Here is a 27,014-nt window from a genome sequence, read left to right on the forward strand (position 1 = left end):
TAAATGAAAAGGATAAGAGATGTGACTAGATTTTATGGCTAGAGAACAATAACAAAACGGATTCTATGGATACGAATCCTATGGATCTGGAAAATCATTCCAGAAATAAACAATAAAGGCACAGTAAAAACCTTAGGATTGGTTTGCGATATGTGCAAAGATACTTAAATTAAGAACAAATCCAACAAAATTACTTTTACCAAAAGAGAAATACTAAATACCATAGCTTACATCTATTATCCGTGTGGGCTTGCAGCGCCTATCGATTTACCAGCTAAATTGCTTTTACAATCTTTATGGATAAAAAAATATTAGATGAAACTCTACCTTATTAAAAGAAATTGTAACATACTGGAAAACTACATAACTGTGTAGAGGTAGTAAAAGAGATATGTAGGTATACTTACCTAGAAATATATCCAGGGAAGAAACTTGTCAAATATATGGTTTCACAGACGCATTAGTCAATGCATATTCTGCTATAGTGCATAGAGATACTAACTATAATATATACAGCAAAGGTATTAACTGAAATAGACTGACTCTCATAAGAAATCAAAGATGATTTAAAAATAGTCCGTTTAGAACTATGAGGCACCTCAATAGAAAATAGATAATTAATATACATATGTAAAAAGATATCTTCCAATAAAAGGTGACTAAGCAAACATTAGAGTGTAACAGTCAGACTGTTATTGGTGGCAGTCAAACAAGTTACTCGCACTATTTGTAGCAAAAGGGATAGAAGGAATATAAAAGAACATAAACTTGGATCTACGTTATGTACCCTCCAAATTGAATCCGGCTGATGTGGCAAAAGGACCGTTAAATGACATAGAAAAGTTACATTTTGGCTACTTAAATGGTTCTGAAGTTTTGTTATATAGCCCATCTAAATGTTTTAACAATCAGATGATTGACAATTCTTTTTCTGGCGCGGGAGGGTCTCTCGAATTGTGAGAGGTTAAGAATAAACAAGTGAGAGTTCAAGTTAAGGTGGCACCACGTGTTGTGTTGGTGACATAGTATGTACAAATTAAGAAAAAATCAAGAGAACAGAGAGACTCAGAAAGTTGATCGTATATCAAAATTAATTACAGAAATAAATGGGCAATGTAGAGTGACCAAAGCAAATTAGGTAATACTATATTGGCAACGGATAAACACGTTCTAATACGCTACTGCAAACGTTTTAACAATGTTTTAGCAGATTTGTGAGTCTTTCACTTATCACACAGCTCAAATAGGATTCTCCACAGTGCGGAAATCCCGGCGAAGCCTCCGCGCGGAGACCTCAGCCCACCTCAGCCTCTATACATGAATAAAAACTCTGGGCTGTTTGACTGACAGATGTTTGTCAAAACATAAAACGTTGTAAACAATAAGTTTTTCAGATAATTTCAGTGAATTTATCAAAAACATGTACATGTTTGTGTTTATTCTCCGACAGCGCAGCGCCAGTGCATGTTGCTAGTGTAAAAGCGTCACATAAGAGTAGTGATGAAGAAGTCGTTTGATACTCATTTTCTATGCTGAACAGGCCTGAGGACAGTAAAATTATTGTGCTACATTGTTTTCTATTCATTTCAATGTGCTCCACGCGTATTATTTTGCAAGTTTCTTATTGTATTTGCTAGTGAATTTATGATATAAGTTATTTATGTTTATAAGTAGTATTTTGCTTTCTAATAATTATTAAGTGTTAATGCAGCCCGCTTCGCAGCCTGCCGGCAATAGCACGTCTTACACATGCCAAATATGCCAGAAGTCATTTAAAAATACTAAAGGGCTTAATGTGCATATAACTAAAGTCCACAGACGCTGCCTCACACAAAATATCCCATCTATTCACAATAGTTCAGTCAATCCACCTTGTTCCTCTCCCATAGCCAGTCCACCCCACCCCTCGACATCTTTTCATATCCATTTAAGCCATCTCAAAAATAACGCATCTATAATCAAAAGAATACCCCGTGGGGCCCGAATAACCGTAGCCTCACACCTCACCGATATCATAAACAAATGTATCGAATCAAACACAACCTCGGATTGGCACCAGCTCCTGCTTTTCTCATACAACACTCTACATGTCAAAGATGATTCCGCCATAACTCTTACACAGAAAATAAAAAACAATTGTATCGACAATCCCTCGCCACCCACTTTTGAAAACAAAACAAATAAAATCTTTAACCAAAAAAGACACATTGAGAGCAAAATTAGCGATGGCGACCTTAAAGGTGCCGCTCGCCTCCTCTTCAGTAGCGACCTGCTATCGCCGGATACCCCCGAGACTCTTCTGGCTTTACAGACAAAACATCCCCCAGGTCCCACCATTCCGCACTTTTTGGACCCACCAACGGCAAACCAGGCCTGCTTACAAATAAAAAACAGAGACGTCATTGAAGGTATCTGTTCATTCAAAATCGGTTCTGCAGCAGGCTTGGACGGGCTCTCACCCCAACATTTACGAGATCTGACCTCTCACTCCGTGGGCGATGCTGGGGAGCGTCTCGTTGACTCTCTCACAAAGTTAATTAATCTTATGTATACAGGCAATGTGAACCCGGAAATAGTCCCTATTCTTTACGGAGCAAATCTCATCGCCCTCACCAAAAAGGACGGAGGGGTGAGACCGATTGCCGTCGGCTTTACATTAAGACGTCTCGCCTCCAAAATTGCAGTTAGGTATGTTTTCTCTAAATTAAAACCTCTATTCGAACCTGTACAGCTCGGTTTTGGCATTAAAGGAGGTTGTGAGGCAGCCGTCCATGCCTTACGAACATACCTCACAAATTCATCCTGTGACGTGCTGGTTAAAATTGACGTTCGAAACGCTTTTAACTCAGTGAACAGGGACACCCTGCTGACAGAAGTAAAGAATAACGTACCGGAAATTTATAACTATCTTTTACATTGCTATGCTGACCCTTCCAAATTAATTTACCGCGAAAATGTTCTGTCTTCTGAAGTCGGCTGTCAGCAAGGCGATCACTCGGGCCGGCAATTTTCAGTTTGGCCATCAATCCAATTATACAAAATTTGAAATCAGAATTTAACGTTTGGTACCTGGATGATGGAACCCTGGGAGGCGACCTCGAAACCGTTCTTTCAGACCTATCGACAATAAATTTAAAATTTCAAGCAATTGGTTTGGAGTTAAACTATAGTAAATGCGAACTTTTTATTAACAACACCGATTTAAATTTTCCGGATATAAAACCAAAATTTGATTTGTTTACGCCAAATATTAAAATAATAGACAAAAGCTCACTTTGTCTCCTTGGGTCCCCCATCTTTGAAGAATCCTATTCAAATTTCATTTCCGAAACAAGTACTAATTTTCAAAATTATGAAAGTCGTCTGCTAGAAATAAGTCCGCATTTCGCTTTGGCTATAATTAAATTCTGTCTTTTCGTTCCAAAATTAATGTATGTACTTCGCTGCAGCCCTTTTTCAAAATTTCTAAATTTATTAACACCGCTGGACGACTTAATCAAACTTAATTTGGAATCTATTTTAAATCTGCAGTTCAGCGAAGAGTCCTGGATCCAGGCATCCCTTCCCATTCGCCACGGTGGGTTAGGGATCCGCAAAATTTCAAGTGTCTCTACCCCGGCGTTTTTATCTTCCGTTCATAGCTCAGCAATCCTCGTAGGTAAAATCCTAAGGGCATGCCCTACAAACTACGAGATTGCTGCTTTAACGGAGTCTAAAAACGCCTGCGCCATTGCCTGCCCGGGTAAGGATTTTCCGGAAAGTCTAAATTCACAAAGGGCCTGGGATGACATCCAATGCAAAATTATTTACGACTCTCTTTTGGGCCGCAGCACAGGTTCAGCACGCGCGAGACTTTTAGCTGCAAGTGCCAGGGAATCCGGCGCCTGGCTTCACGCTTTCCCGTCGGTAAATACTGGAACCTTTCTTGAACCACACACCCTCCGCGTTGCTACCTGCCTGCGACTCGGCGTTCGGGTCTGTGCTCCACATAGGTGCCCCTGTGGCACTGACGTCGACGCCTTCGGACACCACGGGCTTTCCTGCCAAAGGAGCGCAGGCCGTTTCTCCAGACACGCCGCTGTCAATGATATCCTCCGCCGGTCTCTTGCCAGTGTCAATGTGCCTGCTCTTCTCGAGCCCCCGGTATTTTAAGAGATGATGGTAAGAGACCGGACGGAATGACACTAATTCCGTGGAAGCTGGGACGGGTACTGGTGTGGGACGCCACATGTGTAGACACCCTAGCCCCATCTCATCTCCACGGCACATCTTTTAAGGTCGGCGCAGCGGCTGAAGCGGCCGAAAAATTAAAGAAAACGAAATACAAGGGTCTTGGCGCCGAATACAATTTCGTACCTTTTGGCGTTGAGACCCTTGGCCCGTGGGGTCCGAACGCCTTAAATTTATTTAAGGAACTATCCAAAAAACTGTCAGAGGTCAGCGGTGACCGTAGGGCTGGCAGCTTCCTCGCCCAAAGAATAAGCCTAGCGATTCAGCGAGGAAATGCTGCCAGTGTCTACGGCACCATGCCTAAGGAGTTCCCCTAGTTTTTAATATTTTTAGTTTAGTTAGGTATTTATTTTTAGATTAAGGTTTAAATTATGATTAGTATTATTGTTTTTATTTATAATTTTGTACCCAATAAATGAGTTAATACTATATTTATAGGATATATAGCACATTTGTGTCCTTGAGATAGGAGAATCAATGGTGTCTGTGGATCCTGCAAAGGATATATTAAATGATAAACATCCTATGAGGAAGAAGTGATGGATCTTGATATAGAAGTAGATATACCGGTTCAAAGAGAAGATGTGAAACATAATGGAAAATAGATCAAAGGAAGAGATAGTGGATAATAACATACTAAGTACTCAGAGATAAAATAAGATGGATATAGGCTTAAGTAGAAGGCATCAATGAAACAGAAATCATGTATACCTCTGAAAATATGTCAGAGTGATTTGCACAAGATGGCATAGAGTCAGTGACGCCTAGAGATGAGAGACAAAAGAGAGCAACAGCGGTCCAAGCAATTGGAGAAGATCAAAGAGTGGTCCCGCCACTTGTTGCTTACACTAACTCCTTTTCATTAAACTTTCGTCGTCGGGTGTGTCGCGACGTTTCGCGAGTTACCTGGCAACACTACCAACTGAACGAAACAACCTCCATTCAAACCGGTAAAAACCTGTTTGTCACTTTATGGCGTGTTGAATTTAATTATGTAAATAATATTCGAGTCAGTGCTCATCGAAGGCTGAGTCATCAGGGAAAGCTAAGTGGTGTTTTATATCTCTATGATAAAAGAGGAGTTATTCTCCCAAAACGTTCTCGTACATTTAACCTAAAACTAACTTTTCATGATTGAATATTATTGCTATGCATTATTACAAAGTTTACGATGATGGTGTTTCTGTTGTTGATAATATGTTGAATTGGAGTTTATTCCATGTTTATTCATATTAAGAACATTTGTAGAAGTAACAATTGTTGCACCATAAGATGGAGTCTGCCGAGGCAGAGTTATAAAATGCAATGGTGATTGTTATGAAATATAACTATTATGTCTGTTTAGACTAAGTTAAGAATTATGATTTTTGCGTCTGGAGAGACGGCAATACGAAAAGAGCATGATTGCAACACAATGGCGTATGGAGGGCGTCAAAAGGCAATCATGGCTGTTATTAAGTCAGCGCGGCCCCAAATAGTTTGGGACCAGGCATCGGGTAACTCTGATGCTGGTACGACCGCAACCAGAGGCTGGGGGTGTGGTCCAGCCTTGGTAATTGTGCTATAATTATTTAATATGAGGAAAGTTATGAGTTTGGCTGGGGTTGGAGTCGCCCCCGGCCTTGGTAAGCGCCGGATGAGTTTGTTAGACCCGGCCGCTGACGCCTGAAGGCCATGGGTTCACGCATCCTCTGGGAGGACCCCCCAAGATGGTGAACACTGTAAGGGCAGTCAGGCATGTGTACAAGATTAGCGCTTTTCTGGGAGGTTGACGAACCTTCGTACACAGTTTGGGTCCATAAAAGTATTTGTCAAGCGCTGGCCATTGATGTGGGGCGTTGTGACGCTATGTAAGTGTATAGCCTTAAGTCTGTAATGTATCTATGAGTGGCATTGATAATGTAGTTACAACAGAGAGGTTCTGTGATATATGAAAGATAAAAGTGGCATTGATAATGTAGTTACAACAGAGAGGTTCTGTGGTATATGAAAGATAAAAGTGGCATTGATAATGTGGTTACCACAGAGAGGTTCTGTGGTATATGAAAGATAAAAGTGGCTATGATAATGTGGTTTATGAAACATCTATGATTTACCAAAAGGTGGCTTTGATAATGTGTGTACTACAGAGGTGTTCTGTTGTTTATGACATATATCTAATAATCTGTAATGTGTTGATCTATGTGTGGTGTCAATGTACTTGCCATAGTTGTGTTTATGAGTGGTGTTAAGATAATTGCAATGATTATGTTTAAGATGACATTATACTGATCTGATGTTGTATATGTGATATACCATCTGCATTTATTCTCTATATTTGAGAAGTGTACTTTGTGAGAGAATGGTTACAAAGCTTTCATATTGAGTTTGACTATCATATGTGGAATTTTGTATCCTGAATATGCTGAATTGAGTTGATATATCTCAATACATTAGTTGAGATAATAGCAACTATAATGAAAGACAAATGTTGTTAGAAATTGACTTTGTTTACTGATTTACTGCATTATTTGTGTAGTACTTTGGTATGAATATTGATGCACCATAATGGTGACTGGAAAGTATCTTTGAGATACTTTACATATGTATTTAAGTACTACATTTATGTAGTTCAAAGGGAATGAACATGATGATGGTCATAATAATGATGATGATGATGAAATAGTTGGAACTGTGATAACTTTAATAAGCAACTTGGAATTAATGATTGCAGTGAGATTTGAGAACCTATAATGGAAAGAATATAATATGAGATTAACCTTGTAATAATACTTGCATAGAACTAAATGTGTGATATTATATAGAGATAATTTAGTAGTGACTTTGTAAGTCATAGTTACCCCTTTTTAATACAGATCTTGAGATGCCAGTCATGCTGACCAGTGTGGAAGCAACGAGGACAGCGGTTAGAGAAAGGCTCTAACAGTCATTCCATACATGCAGTGTAGCCACTGCTAACCAAAGGTATGAATCATTCCTTTGCTTGACTGACGTTTATACAGATTGAGTTATAATGATAGCAGTTATAGTTGATAAACCTTTGGAGATGAATTCAGGCAATGTTTTAATTCTCTTTGTTCCAAACTTATTCCCCAGAGTTTGGAACAGTTTCGGCTGTGCGTTGATATGTTAGTCAGCCAGTCAGTCAGTCAGTCAGTTTCTTCTTTTATATATTTAGATTTAGAATGTTCGGGAAAGTTCTTATATTTTCTAGAATGTTCTACAACGTTCCAAAACGTGTAAAACTTAATGTTGTTCATAAGAATGTTCTGGAATGTTCTAAAAATTTCTGAAATGATCTAGAAAAGTCCAGAATGTGTGTAAATGTTTCAATCGATATGGAATGTTCTAGAAAGTTCTGAAAACTTATGGAATAATGTAGAAATTTCATAAATATGTAAAACTTAATTCAGTTTAACACATTTTGGAACGTTCTAGAACATTCTAGAAAATATTAGAATTTTCCAGAACATTCTATATCAACTGTATTCAGTTTTGCACATTTTGGAACTTTCCAGAATATTCTATATCAATTACATTCAGTTTTGCACGTTTTGGAACGTTCTAGATCATTCTAGAAAATATTAGAACTTTCCAGAACATTATATATCAACTACATTCAGTTTTGCAGATTTTGTAACGTTCTAGATTATTCTAGAAAATATTAGAACTTTCCAGAAGTGTCTAGAACTTTCTAGAACATTCCAGATCGATTGAAACATTTACACAAATTCTGGACTTTTATAGATCATTCCAGAAATTTTTAGAACTTTCCAGAAGTACAGATATATAAGTACAGATGCACTTACCCACATTTTTTATATTGCGTGACACATTTAAAATTATATTGCGTGATACAGAAGTAGAGATGTACAGTACAGAAGAAGGACAGATATATATTTTTTTAACATTTTCGCCACCCACTTCCACCCACCGCGACCAAACTCCCTTACTTTCATCTAGAGACCAAGGCGTATTTACCACCCCAACGGGGGGTTGATTGGAATTGATAGTGATAGAGAAAACCCCGGACATACGTACATTAGCGTTAGCATTTTATATATGTACTAGCTTTTACCCGCTGCTTCGCCCGCGTACTAAAAGTATTTTTATTCAAACGTATACAAAAATTAAGATTTTCATTTGGATCCGTAGTTTTCTCTGTAGGTACATTTGTCTGCGATTATTTCGATTACACATAATACTGTTGTTTTTAAAGAAATGCTTGCAATGATTGTAGAAATGTTACCACATCGACCTCTGCGTAGGTAGCAGGTATGAGTAGGTATGTATTCTATATACGCTGGGGAAACCTTTATAAACAACCCACATAGCCCGTATTTCGACACTAATGGTCGGTGGGTAAAAAGTACTTTCTTACATTATCCCTTACAACAACGATCCCTTCCCACTGAGCCGCCTGCTTTTTGCACTGCGTTTTACACTGCCTGCATATCCTCTAACGATACCCATATTATCCCTATCCCTATCCCCCTATCCCTGTCCCTGTCCCTGTCCCTGTGTCCCCCTGTCCCTGTCCCTGTCCCTGTCGCTGTCCCTGTCCCTGTCCCTGTCCCTATCCCTATCCCTATCCTTATCCCTAACCTTATTCCTGTCCCGGCCCGTCCCGTCTCGTCCCGTAGCGACTACATTATATAAGGAACCTACGTGCTAAATTTGGAATCTCTAGGACCAGCGGTTTCGGCTGTGCGTTGATATGTTAGTCAGCCAGTCAGTCAGTCAGTCAGTTTCTTCTTTTATATATTTAGATTTAGAATGTTCGGGAAAGTTCTTATATTTTCTAGAATGTTCTAGAACGTTCCAAAACGTGTAAAACTTAATGTTGTTCATAAGAATGTTCTGGAATGTTCTAAAAATTTCTGAAATGATCTAGAAAAGTCCAGAATGTGTGTAAATGTTTCAATCTATATGGAATGTTCTAGAAAGTTCTGAAAACTTATGGAATAATGTAGAAATTTCATAAATATGTAAAACTTAATTCAGTTTAACACATTTTGGAACGTTCTAGAACATTCTAGAAAATATTAGAATTTTCCAGAGCATTCTATATCAACTGTATTCAGTTTTGCACATTTTGGAACGTTCTAGATCATTCTAGAAAATATCAGAACTTTCCAGAATATTCTATATCAATTACATTCAGTTTTGCACGTTTTGGAACGTTCTAGATCATTCTAGAAAATATTAGAACTTTCCAGAACATTCTATATCAACTACATTCAGTTTTAAACATTTTGGAACGTTTTAGAACATTCTAGAAAATATTAGAACTTTCCAGAACATTATATATCAACTACATTCAGTTTAACACATTTTGGAACGTTCTAGAATATTCTAGAAAATATTAGAATTTTCCAGAGCATTATATATCAAATACATTCAGTTTTACACATTTTGGAACGTTTTAGATCATTCTAGAAAATATCAGAACTTTCCAGAACATTCTATATCAACTACATTCAATTTTGCAGATTTTGGAACGTTCTAGATTATTCTAGAAAATATTAGAACTTTCCAGAAGTATCTAGAACTTTCTAGAACATTCCATATCGATTGAAACATTTACACACATTCTGGACTTTTCTAGATCATTTCAGAAATTTTTAGAACTTTCCAGAAGTACAGATATATAAGTACAGATGCACTTACCCACATTTTTTATATTGCGTGACACATTTAAAATTATATTGCGTGATACAGAAGTAGAGATGTACAATACAGAAGAAGGACAGATATATATTTTTTTAACATTTTCGCCACCCACAGCCACCCACTTCCACCCACCGCGACCAAACTCCCTTACTTTCATCTAGAGACCAAAGGGTATTTACCACCCCAACAGGGGGTTGATTGGAATTGATAGTGATAGAAAAAACCCCGGACATACGTACATTAGCGTTAGCATTTTATATATGTACTAGCTTTTACCCGCTGCTTCGCCCGCGTACTAAAAGTATTTTTATTCAAACGTATACAAAAATTAAGATTTTCATTTGGATCCGTAGGTTTCTCTGTAGGTACATTTGTCTGCGATTATTTCGATTACACATAATACTATTGTTTTTAAAGAAATGCTTGCAATGATTGTAGAAATGTTACCACATCGACCACAGCGTAGGTAGTAGGTATGAGTAGGTATGTATTCTATATACGCTGGGGAAACCTTTATAAACAACCCACATAGCCCGTATTTCGACACTAATGGTCGGTGGGTAAAAAGTACTTTCTTGCATTATCCCTTACAACAACGATCCCTTCCCACTGAGCCGCCTGCTTTTTGCACTGCGTTTTACACTGCCTGCATATCCCTCTAACGATACCCATATTATCCCTATCCCTATCCCTGTCCCTGTCCCTGTCGCTGTCCCTGTCCTTATCCCTATCCTTATCCCTAACCTTATTCCTGTCTCGGCCCGTCCCGTCTCGTCCCGTAGCGACTACATTATATAAGGAACCTACGTGCCAAATTTGGAATCTCTAGGACCAGCGGTTTCGGCTGTGCGTTGATATGTTAGTCAGCCAGTCAGTCAGTCAGTCAGTTTCTTCTTTTATATATTTAGATTTAGAATGTTCGGGAAAGTTCTTATATTTTCTAGAATGTTCTAGAACGTTCCAAAACGTGTAAAACTTAATGTTGTTCATAAGAATGTTCTGGAATGTTCTAAAAATTTCTGAAATGATCTAGAAAAGTCCAGAATGTGTGTAAATGTTTCAATCGATATGGAATGTTCTAGAAAGTTCTGAAAACTTATGGAATAATGTAGAAATTTCATAAATATGTAAAACTTAATTCAGTTTAACACATTTTGGAACGTTCTAGAACATTCTAGAAAATATTAGAATTTTCCAGAGCATTCTATATCAACTGTATTCAGTTTTGCACATTTTAGAACGTTCTAGATCATTCTAGAAAATATCAGAACTTTCCAGAATATTCTATATCAATTACATTCAGTTTTGCACGTTTTGGAACGTTCTAGATCATTCTAGAAAATATTAGAACTTTCCAGAACATTCTATATCAACTACATTCAGTTTTACACATTTTGGAACGTTTTAGAACATTCTAGAAAATATTAGAACTTTCCAGAACATTATATATCAACTACATTCAGTTTAACACATTTTGGAACGTTCTAGAACATTCTAGAAAATATTAGAATTTTCCAGAGCATTCTATATCAAATACATTCAGTTTTACACATTTTGGAACGTTTTAGATCATTCTAGAAAATATCAGAACTTTCCAGAACATTCTATATCAACTACATTCAGTTTTGCAGATTTTGGAACGTTCTAGATTATTCTAGAAAATATTAGAACTTTCCAGAAGTATCTAGAACTTTCTAGAACATTCCATATCGATTGAAACATTTACACACATTCTGGACTTTTCTAGATCATTTCAGAAATTTTTAGAACTTTCCAGAAGTACAGATATTTAAGTACAGATGCACTTACCCACATTTTTTATATTGTGTGACACATTTAAAATTATATTGCGTGATACAGAAGTAGAGATGTACAGTACAGAAGAAGGACAGATATATATTTTTTTAACATTTTCGCCACCCACAGCCACCCACTTCCACCCACCGCGACCAAACTCCCTTACTTTCATCTAGAGACCAAGGCGTATTTACCACCCCAACAGGGGGTTGATTGGAATTGATAGTGATAGAGAAAACCCGGACATACGTACATTAGCGTTAGCATTTTATATATGTATATAGATATTTACAGACAAAATTTAACGCCTGTGAAGAAGAAGTTGATGAAAGATGCAGAGATATTTTGGACAGAGAATGTGTATCCCGTTAATTTTGAAAAGCACAACTACATGTTAATGAGTGTAATAAACCTAAATTTGACTTTATCTTTATTTACCTATATTATTCATTTTAACACCTATAAGTACGTTTTCAGATTATCCGATCCGATATCGGATGTCGGGCCGATATTCCATACATTACAGGCGTCGTCTTGGATTTTTTCCATTGAAATCCTTCCGACATCTGATATCGGATCGAATAATGTGAAAACAGACTAACTCCAAGTAGTGCTCCATAAGCGCACCTACCTACAGATAAGAAGGACCTGTGCCCTAAGCAAATAACTTTAGATTGTTGGTTAATTGTGTCTGATTTAAGTATTTAGCGCTCAAAGAGGAAATGAGTTTGCGATGTGACACCTACTGCTTTCCTATGAGCAAATGATTTTGTTAGTATGCACGTCATTTGCTTCATCTGCAATCAAAACGAGTTGCAGATGGAAACTTTCTTTTCACATCACTCATTCAGAAAGGGTACTTTTGTGCCCTGTTAGGAGGGGGAAAGTGACACTTAACTTTATATGGCCTGTTTAAATTATTTAATAACTCTACGAAAAGTGTTTGCACATAATATTATGTATAGAAAAAAATGTGTCGATTAAGTGCATAATATTCTTACAACAGCCCTGATTCATATTTTGGTATTTGCTTATATGATGTGTAAAACAAGTGTCAAATGGTAGCAATAGTAGATTGTGTAACAAGGGAGCAAAATGAGATATTTACGGCGAGAGCTTAAATTGAATCCTGAGCGTAGCAAGGTATTCTTAAATTGAATCCTGAGCGTAGTGAGGGATTCAAGTGTTAACGCCCAAGGTGGAAATAATTTTGCTATACATACAAATTTATATATGTATAATGATATGCTACATGAACATAAAAAATGGTATGTAAACATGTAAAAAAAATGTGTCCTTGAAGGGAAAAGTATCACTTAACTCTCTCATAGCAAAGAGGAAAAGTGCCACTTTGCACCCTCCTCACAGTGCAGGGAAGAAAGGAACCCATTTCAAAATGGGGATCTGATGTGAAATATTGTTTCCACCTTTGGCTTAACACTTTTTTGAATCCCTTGCTAACACTCAGTATTCAATTACTTATATAATACTTCGCTTCATTCACAATTCAATTTATATCCTAGATTTAAATATGCAATTTATACAAATACAAAATAGTTTATTCATAAAAAACACAAATTTCATGATATACAGGGATGATGACTCCCGGTAAGCAATATTGCCTGTGTGGGGAGCCACCGCTCTTCCTTAGGTTGTAAAGGTACAACAGTACTTTAAAAGTGTATGAATTTATCATAAAAATATAGGAAACATAAAATAAAAATAAATGTTCCCGCTTAACAGTATGGAGGGCCATCAAAGAATCTGAAAAGCCATAGCCGACTGAATTCGACTGTAATGACTTGACAGTAACTCGACACATGACACACACCCACAACTCGAAGTAAAATAAAACAATACAATAAAATAAATCAATCGTATTTTATTATAGGGTCTTGCAAATTAAAAAAAAATATATTTTACTAGATTTTTTCTATTGGTATCTTTATCCAAAAAATACACCTTTTATAAAATGCCACCGTCTCGGATATTTATTCGGCTTCTTTTTTATGATATTATTGCCGGTGACTGTAAATGCATTTTAAGGATAGTAAACAAGACAGGGTGTCTTATACTCATGTGGTCTTCACAGCAAAACAGCACTCGGGTTAGGCAGTTCCTGCCAACCTATTGACACCACCAACGTTCCTTCAGCTCCTTTCTTAATATGAAGAATTTTAAATCTGGGTTTTGTTGGTTGGTTTTAGAACAAGTTGTTAGCATGTTTTGGGATCCTTATATCGCGTAAAAGTACTTGTACACATTCTCTGTCCAAAATATCTCTGCATCTTTCATCAATTTCTTCTTCACAGGCGTTGGTTTTTTCGCTGTTCCACGTACATTTTAGCAAATTAGATGAATTAGCTCTTACAAAATCGGTATCTGTCAGATCCGGGGTTCAAAGCAAAGGCCGTCGGCAGCAAGCAGGGCAAGCAAACGTCTTCGTTAATGCACGCAGAATTAGGGGTTTAAAATCAAAGGTCGTCGTTTTAAGCCAGTAAAATCAAGGTCTGGGCTTCGAGAGTGAAGATAGTCGTAGCACCATTTAGGTTATGTTATGAATTCTCAGAGAAGAATGTCAAGCTGACAACACAGATACAAAATGGTCAAACTTTTTTAAACTAAGACAAATCTCACAACAGCCGTAATGGGCCGTACGCGCAGTCATACAACACGTTTTAATTTTTATAAAATGTATGGTGCTACCAAAAAATCTGTAAATTTTTTCTGTAAATAGACATGGTTATTCCTATCACCAGAAAAAATATCAGGCGATTTTAAAATTTTCAGACATCCCCCAATTTTGAAAATTAACTGGTATCCCCAATGTATGACAGTGATGACGTCACTGAATAATGTTGACACAAAGATCTTTACAGGGGATAGCTCAATCACATTTTTTGCCATACGAAATTTAACCTTATTACTGAAACAGAAAGTCGATCGTATCAGACTAGCGAAAACGGTCCACATGAGAGGGCATTGTTTGGGCTGGTGTCCCTCTCGCACGTGTTGCCAGTGTTAATGAGGTTCCCATATTAGTAGTATTATTATCTGTATATTACCTGACTTTATAACTTCTTATTTTATTTTAATGTTATATTCAAACTAGGGTTTTGATATATTTCAAAAAATTTGAAAATAATTATAATGTAATTATTTTGATGCCAGTAAATCAAAGATTTGTATAATTAAAAAATACTTTCAATTGGGTGTTAGTAGATTTGGTAGTAACTTTGAAAATTGACTGGTATCCCCAATTTATGACAGTGATGACGTCACTGAATAATGTTGACATTGTCAGCAAGTGCGAGAGGGACACCAGCCCAAACAATTACCTCTCATGTGGACACACTTTTTGACCTAACTAAACAATCTAGTTTAATAATTCTAAATCTATGTGTTGACATTGTCAGTAAGTGCGAGAGGGACACTAGCCCAAACAATGACCTCTCATGTGGACACACTTTTTGACCTAACTACACAATCTAGTTTAATAATTCTCAATCTATACACCTTTTTTTTTTTTTTTTTTTTTTTTTTTTTTTTTTTTTTCATGGCTTTTACTCCTCGCTAATTTAAGCGGGGTGAATTCTGCCAATGTCGAGGTGAAGACTTTTGACTTTTTTTTTATTTTTTAACGAGAGTGTTCGGTGAAATTTTGATAATGTTTTTGGAAGGATAGGTTGGGAACCTAAAACGAAAAAAAACAACGTTATGGACGACACAGACAAAAACAAAACATATTACATAACACATATGACACTGTACCAACATTAGTGAAAAAGAGCGGGAAGCGGATGACAGTTTGTTAAAGCAAGCAACATAGCGGATGAAATAGAGGAAGAAAAAACATAGAAATATATATTATATAAATTATATATGATGTTTTTAACAATGACTAAGACTGAAGTTTACAGTTTTATGTTATGTACGTGTATATACTTAATTAGAATTGCCGTTAAGGGAGGATCCATAAGAGCGAGAAGTGTATTGAAATTAACAGGACGCGGAATAGTAACAGGTAAAACGTCATACAAAGAGTAATTGAATCTCGAACAAGAAAAGAAAATGTGATCTACCGTGCCTTCGTCCAACCCACATTCGCACAATGAAGTATCCCGGACATGTATCTTAGCAAGGAACACAGGCGTACAAACTGGTCCTAGGCGTAACCGACATATTGTTGAGGTAACCCATTTTGGCTGAGTACGAAATCTGAAAAACCATGGCTTACGAGTAATCTTCTGTTGAATACGCCCATAATGTTTTCCTACTACCAGTCTGGAAGAATTCCAACGGTTTTGCCATGTGGTGACTAAATCAGTTTGAGCATTGCTAAGAAGGTCAGAACTATATATACTGTTGTAGCCTGGTGATCCCAACTCAATAGCTTTCTTTGCCCATGAGTCTGCAGATTCATTACCGTCAATACCACAATGGCTGGGTATCCATGCAAGAGTAATTTTTAATCCCTTTGTGTCACATTTTCTTAACAAAGCCTTTATTTGCAGAATCAATGGGTACTTTGTCTTCATTTTGAACTGATTGCCCATAATAGCTTGAAGGCAACTCCTGCTATCAGAGAAAATGATCACTTTTTGTATATTATGGGAGTCAGCATATGCTACAGCCTCTAAGATAGCAACAGCTTCACCTGTAAATATCGAGGACTGTGGAGGGCACTTGAACATTAAGACAATGTTATATTTGGGAATCACTACTGCTGATCCAACACAATTTGCGGAATCTATTTTGGAAGCGTCAGTAAACACTGGTAAGTATCCTGGCCATTTTTTTAAGAGGTTGTTGAATTTACTCTGCGCTCCTGGGTCATCCTTGTATATTCCCAGATCCAAAATGATATGAGGGGAGAAAATTAAAGTTTCAAATTTTGATTCATACATGGGGTTTGTTCCTGAGCTGTACATTATAAAAGGGCTTAAATTATTTAATTTAGAAAAACTTATTATGATGTTAGGGAATGGCTTATGCATCCAATATGGGTTTTCAGTGACCGTTAAAGCAAGAGACCGCAAGCGTGGGATCAGCAGGTGATTGGAGTTGGAGAGAGCCTTTATGAGGAACCTATCGGCAAGATACTGTCTACGAAGTGCAAGTGGAGGCTCGACACATTCCACCTGCATGGCGTTCTTTGCAGTTGACTTCATAGCACCAAGTATGATTCTTAGGCATTTAGCCTGTATGAGGTCTAACTTTTCCAGGGGTTTCTTGTTACATGGTTCTAGAATGAATGAGCCGTAGTCCATGTGGCTGCGTATTATTGCATTGTAGAGCAGTTTTTGGCAATAAGGATGAGAACCCCACCAAACTCCTGATAGTGCTCGCAAAACGTTCACCCCTTTCTCACATTTGTCTCTTATATGTTTAAGGTGTGGTTCTCCTGACATTTTGCGGTCCAAGATGATGCCTAGGAATTTGGTTGACTCATAGTTGGGAATGACTTCATCACCATAACGGACATCCACAATGGGCATTGCCCTTCTGCGACTGAAGGTCACTACACAGCTCTTAGAAGGTGACAAAGACAGGCCATGCTCTTCCAGCCAATCTTTTAAGTAGCTAAGGCCCATATTCAGTCTTGAAGAAGCTGTATCTTCAGATTTTGCCGACGCATAAAGTACAAGGTCATCTGCATATTGAAGAATTTCACAGAAGGGCAACACAGACTGCTCCAAATCGTATGTGTAAATGCTGTAGAGCAAAGGGCTGAGAACTGATCCCTGAGGGAGGCCCTGCCACAGTGTACGTGGAGGGAGATAAGAGTTGCCACTACGTATCTTGATGGACCTTCCCATGAATAAGTTGGAGACAAATTGTACCACCTTCACGGGAATGCTCAGGTGTAGCATCTTTGCTCTGAGCACCGGAAGATGGACATTGTCATAAGCAGCCGAGATGTCAAGAAAACATCCTACTAGTAGATCATTGTTGGAAAGTGCTAGTCTGATGTCTGTAGTAAGAATATTCAAGCTGTCCATGGTGCTCTTACCCTTACGGAATCCAAATTGGGTGTTAGCCAGCAGTCCTCTGCTCTCAACATACCATTCTAGCCTATTTGGTTAACCAGATGCTCAAGAATCTTGCCCATAGTTGCAGAGAGTGCAATCGGTCGGTACGAGCTGGCATCTTCTGGGTTCTTAGCAGGTTTCAATAACGGGATGATAATTTGGGTCTTCCAATCTTCCGGGATCTCACCTGTATCAAACACCTGATTTAAAATACCCAAAAAGTATTCCAGTGATTGTGAGCTTAATTTTGTCAAAAAGCTGTATGGGATACCATCTTCACCTGGCGAGGTGTTGCGCAGTCCTTCCAAAGCCAACTTGAGCTCAGCATACGAAAATGGTTCATCAAGACTACTTGTCGAAGGGGGAATCGGAGGAATAAAAATACACGACAATTCTGGAACAGTTGACAGGGCCAGTCTGTCAGCAAAGTCTGGTAGCCACAATGAGCTGTCAGCCGAGGATACAGCATCTGGTCTAAAGGATCCTCTGAACCGCTTTATACTTCTCCAAAGCAGGGATGGAGGAGTTCTAGGGGACAAACTCTCACAGAATCCCTTCCATCCCCTTTTCTTTGTTTTAGATAAGAGGCGTTTGGTGCGTGATGATATTTTTTTAAAAGTGATGAAATCCATGATGTCACCAGATGTATTAAACCTCCGCTCCGCGTCATCTCGTTCCTTTACCGCTTTCGTACAGTCAGCATTCCACCATGGTGGAGAAGGGATTTTATCCCTTCTGGGTTTCTTCTGAGGGATATACATGTCCGCTGCTTCCAAAAGTAAGTTTTTGAATTTTGCATATTTTTCTGAAATTATATTCAAATTTGAGTATTCTTTAATCCTTTCTTCGACAAATAGAGAAAATTTCGGCCAGTCCGCTGACTGTAACTTATATTTCAGAAGCGGTTCAGGGGCCGGAGATGGGAGCACAGATGAAGGCTTAGAAATAATAATGGGGAAGTGATCGCTGCCAAAGGACTGACGAAGTACAGTCCAAGATAGTAACGACGCCAAATTAGGAGAGCAGGCGGTCAAGTCCGGGACGGATTGTGGATTTTGTCCTGGATATACTCGATGAGTGGGAGAGCCGTCATTTATCACGCAAACGTTGAGGTCATCAAAAACCTCCAACAGAGATAACGAAAACCTGTCCGAATGGTACGATCCCCAAGAAACATTGTGCGAGTTAAAATCACCTAAAATTATATGAGGAGGCGGGATAGAGGATAGTATAGAAGACAGTTCCGGGATAAGATCGAGGTCTGGGTGAGGTATATAGATAGAGACGAAACTAATGCCCATGACCTTAGCGGCAACGACATTAATTCCATCCCCATGGGGTGGAAGAGGAATTTGACAGAAGGGGTAACATTGCTTAACAATCAACGCACACCCAGCGCGCCCGTCATTACGGTCCTCCCGAAGACATGAGAACCCCGGTACCCTAAAAAGAGCCCCAGGACGTAACCATGTCTCCGAAATGGCCGCAACGGACACCGCTTGGTCATTGATCATCTGAGTAAGTTCAGGTTTCTTTGGGATTATACTCCGACTATTCCATTGTAAAAAATTGACCTGGTGACCTATTGTGAAAGGTGAGTCGCTCTGCAAGTGTGACCATTAAAGGCGCAACGTCGTTCGGTAGTATGTCGCTCCATTTCGCGATGATGTTTGTAAGGAGCTTCAAGCACAGCTCCATTAGGTCCTCCTGAGGGGTGACTCTATTGTAAGCACCATTCAGGGCCTGGCCATTGGGGAGCTGTGGTGGGGGAGTTCGGACAATATTATTGTGAGCCTCTCTGTCATAACCCGGGGAAAGAGAGACCCTCGGCCGGGGTGCCCGATATACTGTCTTGCGATAAGAAGTTGTAGACGGAGGTGACGGCATAAATACATTAGGATGGCAGGGTGACTCAGACGACCTAGAGGGGTCTGGAACCTGTTCGAACATGACTCTTGCCACGTCTGAGTATGGCCGACGAACTGCTGAGAACTGAGCGGCTGCCTCTGCATAAGAAATATTCTGTTCGGACATAGCAAGTTTGATAGCTTTCTGCCGACCAAATTCGTTGCATGTTTTATCTGTAGCATAATGTCTGCCCGAACAAAATAGACATCTCACATGTTCCGGAGCAATGTTACATCCATCACCAGGGTGCTTTTGTGAACACTTGTAACACCTAGCATCAGACCGGCACTGTGCTTGGATGTGACCAAACCTGAGGCACTTCCTACATTGGATGATTGGCAGCTGATACACTTCCACAACTAATGAGGTGTAATATGCGAAGATCTTAGACGGCAAGCTTTGTCCCTCAAAAGTCATGACTACCGATTGGGTTGGCACCCAGGATGGGGAGCCATCATCTTTTAACACCTTCCGTTGAAGCCGACGAGCTTTAAGGATTTTCCCTTTACCTTCTCTGATGGTTGTCCCGTTGACCAATTCCTCCATGGACCAATCTGAAGGAACTCCTCGTACCACTCCCATTCGAGATACATGATATGAAGGGATATCAGCGGTAAACTTATTTTTACTTAGAAGCGGGTGTTTCAGGAAGTTATTTGCATCTGCCGCTGTGGAGAAAGTGACTGCTACTCTGTTGCGACCTACTGATTTAATGCCACCGTCCCTTTGGATGTTATTAACATTTGCCTGAGTTAGTAAGAGGCCTACATTTATGGGTTTTAGAGTGGCACTGGAAGCAGGGGCGTCCTCCCTAGAAACATGCACAATGAACGGCCCATCATCGTCGGCACCATACTCTCGTGATTTGCTGTCTAGACTGGGGTGTTTGTATAAATGTGGGTTGGATTCAGTTACGGAACTATTGTTTATTTCAGTTGACTCTATTTGATTGTTCGCGTTTGACTCTACCACATTACTATTACCGGACTCCTCAACTGTAATACTTGTATTAGCCTTCTGTTTTTCGGGCTCTGCCGGACCAATTACTATTTTTTTGGGGGAAGGCTCCAGCTTGGTTGGTGATAAATCAAAGTTACGCTTGCGTGTGGCAGAGTCCCAGCTCATATCATTACCACCACCCTCGTCTGGAGGCTTCTCCTTCTCGTTTCCGTCCATCTATACTAACCTATGGCTTTATTATATTAATAAACCACCACCTGATTAGTAAATAGGGAAAGTTGTTTAATTTACGGGAATATAACCTAAAAACGAACCACTCCTCGCGCTTCTCCTGTCAAAAGTCAATCTATGCACCTAAAAAAAAAAAAAAAAAAAAAAAAAAAAAGCGCTATGCTTTTTGACAGATTTGACAGCTGACATTTATTTTTAGGTTGGAATTTTGTAAAAGTAGTAATGGATCATGAATCGTCTGTTAATATGTACATATGTTTTACAGATATAAAACAAAAACAATTTTATTCGGATGAAGGTCTCACTTCTGTCCACTCGCTTGTACAATAATACTAGCAAATTTAATAGTGTTTATGGTGTTTACAAATAGTTTACGATGGAGTCGCCAGCGTTACATGGCACTGAAAGTATTACCGTGAAGGCTGAGCCCGGTGAGGATGCGTGTATGACAGATTTATCAACGATCGCAGTGTCTGTGAAAGTGGAGCATTTGCTGGAAGATGTGTGCGTCAAGGACGAACCTAGACCCGATGGTGTGTGTATAAATAGTGAGCCATCGAGCTCAGAAGTGAGTGTAAAAGAGGAGTCAGCCAGCGCGCGCGCGGCGGCGGAGCTGTACGCCGGCCACGCGGTGAAGGACGAGCTCGTGCTCGGCCCCGAGCTAGTGGAGCGCCGTGGCACGCGACACGCATCAGCGGGTTAGTTTGAAGACCTACTGTTGTACCTATGTTTGACAAATAAATGATTTGGATTTAACCTATTTGTGTTTGGAAATATTCAGTTATAAACCTACACATATATATATAAACACCAAAAATATACCCAACTGAGGGGGGACTGAAATCTTCTCGAGGCTGAGGCGTAGGGTTAGAGCCGGCGTAGCTTTATTTGACGTTCCTATGCGCATTGTAATATGCCTACTTGAAACATAAATATTTCATTTTCATTTTTTTTTCATACCTAAATGCTATGTAAATGTTCATATCATAGTATAATTTAAGTAATCATACTTTAAGTGATCAATGGGGACATGGTTTTTGTTCAAGTCTGTAATTTTTTTTCAGTGTCAAATGGGGCGATCAAAGAGCAGCAGTCGTCTGAGATTGTCCCCAGGGGACCCTTCCTAAGGGACTGCAGTGTGCTGTTGAATCGTCTTGACATGGACAAGCTTCTCACCCACATTCGGAGTACAGACCGGGACAACGAGTCAGGTATATAATTATTACGTGACAAGATCTATCTGGCTATTTTTTTATCTTGGATCATTGATTCAAGTTTATGTAGGTTGTCAATATCAATAACCTAATTCTATGTAGATTCTTATATATGTAAGAGTTTGGTTATCGGGGGTTTTGTTTTACTGTAATGTATCTTGGACAACAGTTCCCACGGGTATAACTAGTAAACCTATTAGGAAGAAAATTTCCTGTGGTTCAACTGGTAAGATGGGGAATAGGCCGGATTGGTGATGGGCGTCTGAATTTAAATTAGATATATCTGCAATCAGCCGCAAGATTATAATCAGATTTGTTGAGTGATAATTTCTGAATTAAATGGAATTGTAAGCTCCGAAAAGTCAAAGTAAAATACACCCATGTTAAAAAAATTTATAATAATACAAAAACTAAATTTTGGCTCTATCGAGGAGAGCTAGAGGAGAAACAAATTAAACAATATAACATCTGTTTGTTTGTCCGTCTTTCACGGCAAAACGGAGCTACGAATTGATGTGGTTTTTTAAGTAGTGAGTGACATAGGCTACTTTTTGTCTCTTTCTAAACCCCCACTTCCCTAAAGTAGGAGGTGGACGTTTGGATGGACCATTCCGCAATTTTCGAATTCGACGCGAGCGAAGCTGTGGGCAAAAGCTAGTTAAATATAAATAAAATCTTGCTTACAGAAAGGTTTCAGTTAATGTTTCCACACCATATGAAATATGAACTGCGCTCAGTGGTAAAGCAGGAGACACACGTCAGGGATGAACTCCGGAGCTGACGCCCCCTCGCCACGTGGACAGGGCTGACCCTTCCACACAAAAAAACAAGGTCCAAAGGCACCTTGCACCAGTAGCACCAAAGAAGTTTCCCTGCACATCACAATTGTACTTAAGTTAAAAACGTTAAGTTTAACATTTAAAGTTAGTTCCCGACTCCTGTGAAACAAATAAACTGGCCACATTAGTCGAGTGCCCTCACACACAGTGATTAACTAAAACAAAAAATGTAAGCGAGCTCACCGGAGACCTGCAGACTGCAGACCGAGGATCTCCACGGAGACTCCCACCCTTAGCATGTTTCTGTCAGACGGAAATAAACCAATTTATGGTTGAGAACATCTCCACGTTTCACGCCATGGAAATATCAAAAGCTCACAATTAAATCTACTTACCCAGCCTGACTAAACAGCACCACACAAACTATGGAACGCCACGGCAGCACGTGGCATGCCGGGCTCCAGGCCCTCGCGGCCGTCCGGTTACAATACAAGAGAGGATCTCGTCACAAAAAGACGCCGCACTGAATGGATTTCGAATTTAAAGGACCCAAAACAAAAGCCGGGTGGCACACGAATAAACAATAATTATTCTAATTAATTAATCGAAAATTACTGCAGTTTCTGTATCAGCATTTGAAGTAACAGAAACGCAAACAAATGTCATTCCAGAACAGCCTTTAGAAACATGTGATCACATCTATGTCCCATAGTGGATAACCCCCTCCCAACTGAGGGGGGACTGAAATCTTCTCGAGGCTGAGGCGTAGGGTTAGAGATGGCGTAGCTTTATTAGACGTTCATATGCGCATTGTAAGCCAGCGTTCCCACATAAGCGTCGCGTGTCTCAGGGCGCGCAACGGACGTCTCCGCCACGCCACCTGGGGCGCATCTTACGTCCTTCCTATACAAAATGTACTGAGGAGACGTTTTTTGGTTTAAATTCAGCGGCGTGGCGCGGACGTCTGTTGCGCGCTTCAGGACATGCGTGTCTTAAGTGTGGCCGGTCCCTAATATGCCTACTTGACGAAAAATAAAAATTTCATTTCATTTCATGTTTCCAAAATATTATATTTTCCAAAAATGAATGCCTAAACTTTATCAAAATATACAAAGTTTTCCTGGAATGACAGCCAAAATACCTACAATTTCGAATAATACTTGTTGTATGGCAACCCTACAACAGATAAACATAAGGATTAGGAATTGGTAAAGGCTGTCACTCACGTGTTCAGTAATTATCTTTATTTTTTTAACCGACTTCAAAAAAGGAGGAGGTTCTCAATTCGATTGAATGTTTTTTTTAATAACTCGATAACCGTAAGAGTTAAGACGCTAGTTTCTTAGAGACATTAATTGTATTTGATCTAAAGAATCTTCTTTTTAATTACAATTTTCTTCAGGTTCTATTTAATATGATTTGTCGAAGCTACATTAGGTTGTTACGTAAGTAATTTGCGACTCGTAATACGCTGGCGAAATATGTCGCGCAACAATGTCCCCTATAACAGCTGAGCTGACCGAGGGCCGCCATCTTGCCGAGCTAATTTGCTCGGGCGAGGCAAACGTGCGCGCATGAGCACGGACGTTCGCCTCGCGAGGCGTGCGGTCTGTGTGGACCCGGCTCTTAAGTAAAATAAAGTTATTTCTGTTGCAGGGCAAACTCCACAGAAGATATCAAGTGGCGGACCCGAAACCTACAGATGTGCTCACTGTAAATATACGACGGTTCAGAAACTACGCTTAATTAGGCATTTGAGTAAACACACCAACTATACATGCAGCTCAAAAAGTTGTTTGAAAATTCATTATAAGAAACACACCGGGAAAAAGTCATATAAGTGTAACCAGTGCAACTACGCTAGTAGCCGGAAAGATCATTTGCTATATCATGTAAGGACACACACTGGTGAAAAGCCATATAAATGTGATCAGTGTGACTACGCTAGTAGCCAGAAAAGTTCATTGCAAGTTCATGTAAGGACACACACTGGGGAAAAGCCATATAAATGCAACCAGTGCAACTACGCTAGCAGCCATAAACATGATTTAAAAGTTCATGTAAGGGCACACACTGGGGAAAAGCCATATAAATGTAACCAGTGCAACCACGCTAGTAGCCGGAAAAATAATTTGTTACATCATGTAAGGACACACACTGGGGAAAAGCCATATAAATGCAACCAGTGTAACTACGCTAGCAACTACAAATATGTTTTAAAAGTTCATGTAAGGACACACACTGGGGAAAAGCCATATAAATGCAACCAGTGCAACTACGCTAGCAGCCATAAAAGTTCACTGCAAGTTCATGTAAGGACACACACTGGTGAAAAGCCATATAAATGTGATCAGTGTGACTACGCTAGTAGCCGGAAAAATTCTTTGCAAGCTCATGTAAAGACACACACTGGGGAAAAGTCATATAAATGCAACCAGTGCAACTACGCTAGCAACTACAAACATGGTTTAAAAGTTCATGTAAGGGCACACACTGAGGAAAAGCCATATAAATGCAACCAGTGCAACTACGCTAGCACCCATAAAAGTTCACTGCAAGTTCATGTAAGGACACACACTGGGGAAAAGCTATATAAATGCTAGCAGTGTAACTACGCGAGTAGCCACAAACATAGTTTGCAATGTCATGTAAGGACACACACTAGGGATAAGCCATATAAATGCAACCAGTGCAACTGCGCTAGCAGCCAAAAAAGTTAATTACTAGATATCAGTCAAGTGCGCGCATGCGACCCGAACGCACCTGTTCAGATAAACTTATATTTGTTACCTGGTTCACCCAGTGGTTCTCAAACTTTCATTTAACGACGAACTTGCTACACTTTAAACTTAACCATGGAATGTGCCTTGTGCAATGTATCTATCACTGATGGAGCCCAGTGTGCGAAATGAAAGATGTCTATAGGCTTTTGTTGTGCGGACACCACGGAGCAAAGCTATAGGACACTTAGAGCTGACCGAAAGGCAGCCTGGAAGTGTCCGCAATGCAAAAGAGAGGCATTAGCAACTGCTGAACCTAAGGACACAGATACCATTTTAAGTGAAATTCGTGAGCTGAGAAAATAGCTGGCTTGCCTACCTGGATTAGTCAGAGATCTCGCTGCAGTAAAAACGGAATTATCGGAAGTGAAAAACTCTTGCAACTTCACGAGCAGCAAGGTGGACGAATTTTCTGCGCGTTTCGCCGAAATGGAGAAGAAGCTACCAGAATTTGAAGCCTTGAATTCAAAAGTCCAATCACTTAGCAATGAAGATTCATTTTTAAAAGAAGAACTGGCCCGTAGTGACCAACTAATGCGTCTCAATAACGTGGAAATTAAAGGTGTTCCTATGAAAAAGAACTTCAAAGAAGCTAAAACTCTAAAAGTGCTTTAGAATAGAATAGAATAGAATTCATTTATTTAACGTCACAACATGGTACTGTAAGAGAGTCGGCCTATCAGTGGAGAGCATCCAAACATTTAAACAACGCTTTGAATCAATATTTTTTTATATTTTATAAGCTAAGTAACAACCGTTCACTCTCAATCGCTGCTTCTATATGAATGCCCCTTTGAAGTGTCTGTTTTCCTTGACGTTCTTATACTGTTCCAATTTTAAATCAGGGACTGCCAGTCAGCGACCATGACTGCTGTAAAAGGTTTCATTCTGAATGCGAAACCTCTTACAGTACACACAAAAAGAAGAAGGCATGCAAACAAAACATACAATGGACGCTAAATAGGACCCTCACTCAGCATGGTGCCACGGCAACCCGCAGCGCTGGTTTTCTGTGAGGACCTAGGTTTAGTGGCGGCACGTACGCCAACGACACATAAAAACAATTAAGAAAAAAAACAAAAGAATAATTAAAATAAACATACAAAATCAAATTATAAAAATTAAAAAACACAACAGCCGTTACAAAAAAAAAAAGAAAACAGAAGAATTTTATTGTTCGTTAGTCAGGAGCAAGCAGGAGTATGCCTCTCAGATATGGAACCCGCACGCTTTGCTACCTACATCCAAAGGCTTGAACGTATTCAGCGTAAATTCGTTAAATTGCTCCTATGCTTCAAAATAAAATCATCCTATAGCTCCTCTAATTATCTAGCTACTTGTAAAAAACAATACTTCAAAAGCGTCGGGAAATACTTAATATTTATTTCATACCCGTTGTAAACGGGTTGT

General features: G+C 39.3%; 2 protein-coding genes across 3 annotated transcripts in view; both read left to right on the plus strand.

The window, feature by feature from the left end:
* Positions 1-7,145, plus strand: part of LOC125239126 (zinc finger protein 782-like) — a 47,742-nt gene extending 40,597 nt beyond the window's left edge. The window contains exon 5 of the transcript XR_007178495.1: positions 7,086-7,145. The gene's annotated coding sequence lies outside the window, so the exon portion shown is untranslated. The remainder of the gene's footprint in view (positions 1-7,085) is intronic.
* The window catches only part of LOC125239117 (zinc finger protein 782-like), a 106,205-nt gene extending 79,994 nt beyond the window's left edge, over positions 1-26,211 (plus strand). Inside the window, exons 1-3 of one of the 2 annotated variants that reach the window (XM_048146613.1) lie at positions 21,066-21,529; positions 21,896-22,042; positions 24,481-26,211. In XM_048146613.1, the coding sequence (XP_048002570.1) occupies positions 21,208-21,529; positions 21,896-22,042; positions 24,481-25,427 (1,416 nt within the window). In that variant the 5' untranslated portion in view covers positions 21,066-21,207 and the 3' untranslated portion in view covers positions 25,428-26,211. Of the gene's footprint in view, positions 1-21,065; positions 21,530-21,895; positions 22,043-24,480 lie in introns of those variants that run through there. The other variant, XM_048146614.1, reaches the window with a different exon arrangement.
* Positions 26,212-27,014: the final 803 nt, after the last annotated feature.

The sequence above is a fragment of the Leguminivora glycinivorella genome, chromosome 25, assembly GCF_023078275.1.
Source record: "Leguminivora glycinivorella isolate SPB_JAAS2020 chromosome 25, LegGlyc_1.1, whole genome shotgun sequence".
Classification (NCBI taxonomy): domain Eukaryota; kingdom Metazoa; phylum Arthropoda; class Insecta; order Lepidoptera; family Tortricidae; genus Leguminivora; species Leguminivora glycinivorella.